Source organism: Motacilla alba, chromosome 2 (genome assembly GCF_015832195.1).
Source record: "Motacilla alba alba isolate MOTALB_02 chromosome 2, Motacilla_alba_V1.0_pri, whole genome shotgun sequence".
In the NCBI taxonomy this organism is placed as follows: domain Eukaryota; kingdom Metazoa; phylum Chordata; class Aves; order Passeriformes; family Motacillidae; genus Motacilla; species Motacilla alba.
The window spans coordinates 7,751,578-7,755,615 of record NC_052017.1 but is presented as its reverse complement, the minus strand read 5'-3'; the positions used below and the strand labels follow the sequence as shown (position 1 = coordinate 7,755,615).

General features: G+C 59.8%; 1 protein-coding gene across 1 annotated transcript; it reads right to left on the bottom strand.

Moving 5' to 3' along the window:
- Window positions 1-404: 404 nt before the first annotated feature.
- On the bottom strand, window positions 405-3,725 carry EN2 (engrailed homeobox 2). Its single transcript, XM_038128332.1, is given in 4 exon segments — window positions 405-723; window positions 2,472-2,646; window positions 2,648-2,890; window positions 2,892-3,725. Coding segments are annotated over 4 exon segments (861 nt in total). The 5' UTR covers window positions 3,018-3,725; the 3' UTR covers window positions 405-406.
- Window positions 3,726-4,038: the final 313 nt, after the last annotated feature.

Genomic DNA, 4,038 nt, shown 5'->3' with positions numbered 1-4,038 from the left:
TTAAGCTTGAAAAAAATCTTAAAGATAGCATCTAAAACTTCATACAACCAAAAAAAACAACCAAAAAAAACCAACAAAAAAACCAACGAAACCAAACAACCAGCCCAAACCCCCGAAACCAAAACCAACCAACCAACCGAAAAAAAAATATTTTATAATCAGATATCTTGGATTTTTACACCACCTTACCTGTAAATTATATATACATAGAATATTGCAGAATTATATCTAATACACAATATTTTCACTATTAATGCTGGTATAATCTTTATACACTGGCCCTTATGTTTCTTTTTATTTTTTTAATTAAATTATTGCATTGTATAAACTTTGACTGCAAACGGCCCCCCCACCCCTGCCTCCCCCCTCCCTCCCTCGCTTCCCTCCCACCCCCCCTTTCCCTCGGCTATTCACTGTCCGACTTGCCGTCTTTCGCCGTGGTGGAGTGGTTGTAGAGCCCCTGGGCCATGAGGTGCACTGCCAGGGAGTTCTTACTGCCCGTCGCCTTCTTGATCTTGGCTCGTTTGTTCTGGAACCAGATTTTGATCTGGGACTCGTTGAGCCCGAGCTCCTGGGCCAGGCTCTGCCGCCGCTGCTCCGTCAGGTACCGGTTCGTCTGGAACTCGGCCTTGAGTCTCTGCAGCTGCTCGGCGGTGAAGGCGGTGCGAGGCCGCTTGTCCTCCTTGTTGGGGTTCTTCTTCTTTGGTTTGCGGGAGCGGGGACCTACGGCCGGGAGAGAGGAGAAGCACCGACACCGCCACGCTCTGCTGCGGGCACGGCTCCCGCCCGGGGGGCTCCGGCCCCGGCAGCGTCACCCCCTCCCTGCGAGGCGGCGGAGCCCGCTTTGTGCCTCCGCTGCCGGGGATGCTCGGGAGGCGGCCGAACGGGAACGGGAGCCGCAGCCCCCGGCGCCCCCGCAGCCCCCCGGCTGCCCCCCCTCCGCTCCCCCGGCCCCTTCCTCCCCAGCCAGACACGCAGTTCTTGAGCCTCTGTGTCCCGGGAGTGCCCGGCAAGGAAAGCTTGCACCAGGGGCAGAGGCACCGGGCTAAATTTTACACCCTGAACAGATTTTTTTTTTTTTTTAATAAGAAAACCTCTATACTTTTTACCTTTTTCCCCCCTTTTTTTTTTCTTTTTTTTTTTTTTCCTTTTTTTTTTGGTGAGTCGCGATAAAAATTATAATGGAAATCCTCTTGCAGTTTACTTGGCCAGAAGCATTCCGCCTCTCCGCTGCAGTGCCCATATGGCGCTGCACGGCCCGATCCGAATCGCCGGGATTATTCTCGGGAATATTATTCTCGGCAGCACAAGGAGCCTTTTCTGCCCGGGCCGAGCCATTGTGAGGATGTATGTTAATTAAATATTAACAAAGGAGAGCACTGGAGAACAATGGAGCAAATTCCAATTCAGGTCTGAATATTACCTCCGAGTAAGAGTTTGTTTTCAGATATTACGAACTAATTTTCTCCTCGTTTTACGATCCCTTCCTCAGCTAGCCGACGCCGGGGTGAAAATCCTACCTCGCCGCTTTTGTGAGATAAAGACCCATATTTTGTTTTTTTATTTTGCCGGGAGCAGATCTCCTGCCTGATGTTTCCCATGCCTTCCTCCAGTGTTTTCTACTTGTTTTTAACCGGGGTTTTACCGATCTGCTGGAGCCAGCTCTCCTGTCCCCGCGGTAACGAAAGGACATTTTACCCCCTGCTTGTTATTTTTAATTTTTTTTAATTTTAATATTTTTTTTTAGATAATTTCAGGACGTTCTGCCTGAGCCCTTGCCAAGGGACGGACTCTGCCAAAGAAGTTTCCCGGCTCTTGGAAATGTCCTCCGGCCCCCACAGAGCTGACCTACAGCATATGGGGGGAAATTAAAAGAAAGGAAAGAAACGGCGGCGGCTCGGAGGCCTCTTTTAGAGAAATAAACGATCGCGGATTGTTTTTGGCCAAAAAGACTAATCAAAACAAGGCGAGGCCTATGGAAATGCCACCTCCCCTTCCCAAAACCCAGCGCAGGGGGTGTTTCCCGGCAGGGAAAAGGAGAGCTCGCCGGGAGGATGAGCGGGGAGCCCGAAGACAGTTTGTTTTTTCCTCCCTCTTTGATAAAACTCGTCGGTAGGAAATGCCCCGAGCTCAGGCGGCCTCAGCTCCGCCGCGGCGGCGGGGACAGAGGGAGGGACCCCCGCTCCCTCCTCGTCCCTGCGGCTCCGCGCACCCCCAGCCGACCCTGCCTCTTCAAGCATTTTCAGGCCGTTTTAAACAACTCGCCCACCCGCCAAAAAAAAAAAAAACCCCAAAAGCGAAACCCAGACAGAAAAATATAACCAGAAGAAGGCGGAGAGGGAAAGGGGAGCGGGGTCTTTTCCACGCCGCTTCCCGGCCTCGCGGGCGGGCGGCGGCGGCCCGGGGAGCCCAGGGAAGGGGCCGCGGCCGTGGGGAGCCCAGGGAAGGGGCCGCGGCGGGGCAGCGCTTACCTGAGGAGGGCCGGTCCGAGTACCGCGTGCAGTACACCCAGGCGGGCCACAGCATGGGCTGGTTCCCGGCGTTGGAGCTGGCCTGGGAGCTATCCGAGTCCGAGCTCACCGACAGGTCGCCGCCGCTCAGCCCCCGCGCCTTCAGGGCCGCCTCCAGCGCCGCGGGGTCCCCCCCCCTTCTTGGCGGCGCCGTGCAGGGCCAGCCCGGCGGGGCCGCCCTCCCCCCGGCCCGGCGAGCCCGCCCCGCCGCCGGGCAGCGGAGCCCCGGGGGCCGGCGCCGCGGCGGGGCTGCGGCGGCTCTCCGCGCCGGGCCGCCGGGGCTCTCCGTCGGGGCCGCCCGCCTCCTTCCTCCGCCCGAACTCGGGCCGCAGGATGTTGTCGATGAAGAAGTTGGTGATGCGGTGCGGGTGCGGGTGGGGGGTGCGGGGGGTCACCGGGGGGGAGCAGCAGCCCCCGCCGCCCGCCGCCGCCGCCGGGCTCCGCGTCGCCGCCAGACTCCTGCGGCTCGGCCGCCTCCTCCCGGGGGCTCCGGCCGCCCTCCTCCATGCTGCGCGGCCGCCCCGCCGACGGCTCCGCTGCCCGCCCGCCGCCGACCGGGCGCTGCCGAGCGCTGTCTGTTGTTGCTGCTGCAGTCTGTTGTTCTTTATTTTAATTTTTTAATATATATATTTTTATATATATATAAATGTATATATATATATATACACACGTACACACAGGTGTCTATTTGCTTTCGTTTCTCCTGGCTTCGCTCGGCATTCAAAATCCAGAGTTTGAAAAAAAAAAGGAAAAAAAATATTTAAAATTAAGAGTAATTTAAAAAAAATTAAGAGACAAATGCAGGGAGACCCGCAAGCCAGCAGCCGAGCCTGCACCACTTCCAACTTTGACAAAAAACGAAAACACAGGGGCTCCGGTCCTCCCGCCGCCGCTCGCCGCCTCCCGCCGCCGCTCAGCCGCTCGGTCCCGCGGCGCGCTGCCGCCTGCCGCCCCGGCCGCCGCCGCCGCCGCCGCGCCTCATCCGCGGAGCAAAAATTAGTGATAATAAAAATAATAATAATTGGGGAGCGGAGTGGGGGGTGCAAGAGAAAAAACGAAGCGCCGGTGTCGGGGCGGGGTGTAGGCGGGCTCTCAGCAGCCGGTGTCCCGCGGAGGGCAGGGCGGTGAGGGGCGCCCCGCGGGGCTCCGGCCGGCAGCGCCTCGCCCCGCGCCGCCCCGCGCCGCCCCGCGCCCGCACATGCGGGGGCCGCCGCGGCTGGGGGGGCGTCCCGCCCTGCCCTGCCGCCCGCCCTGCGCCGCGCTACGCCCCGGCGGCCGCCGCCGCCGCGCCCGGGCACTTCCACTCGGGTTGTTGTCCTTTAGGTTTTAACGGGGCCCCCGCCGCTGACGTCGCCGGCCCGGGCGCTCCGACACGTGCCTCGGGCCAATGGAAGGCCGGGCGAGCGCACACGTGGTGCGGGGCGCCCCGGTAAGTGACAGCGCCCACGCCCCTCCCCCGGACGGGCCCGGCCGCCGCGGGGATGCGCGGGGGGGAGCGGGGGGTGCCCCGCCGCGGGGTGCGCGCCGC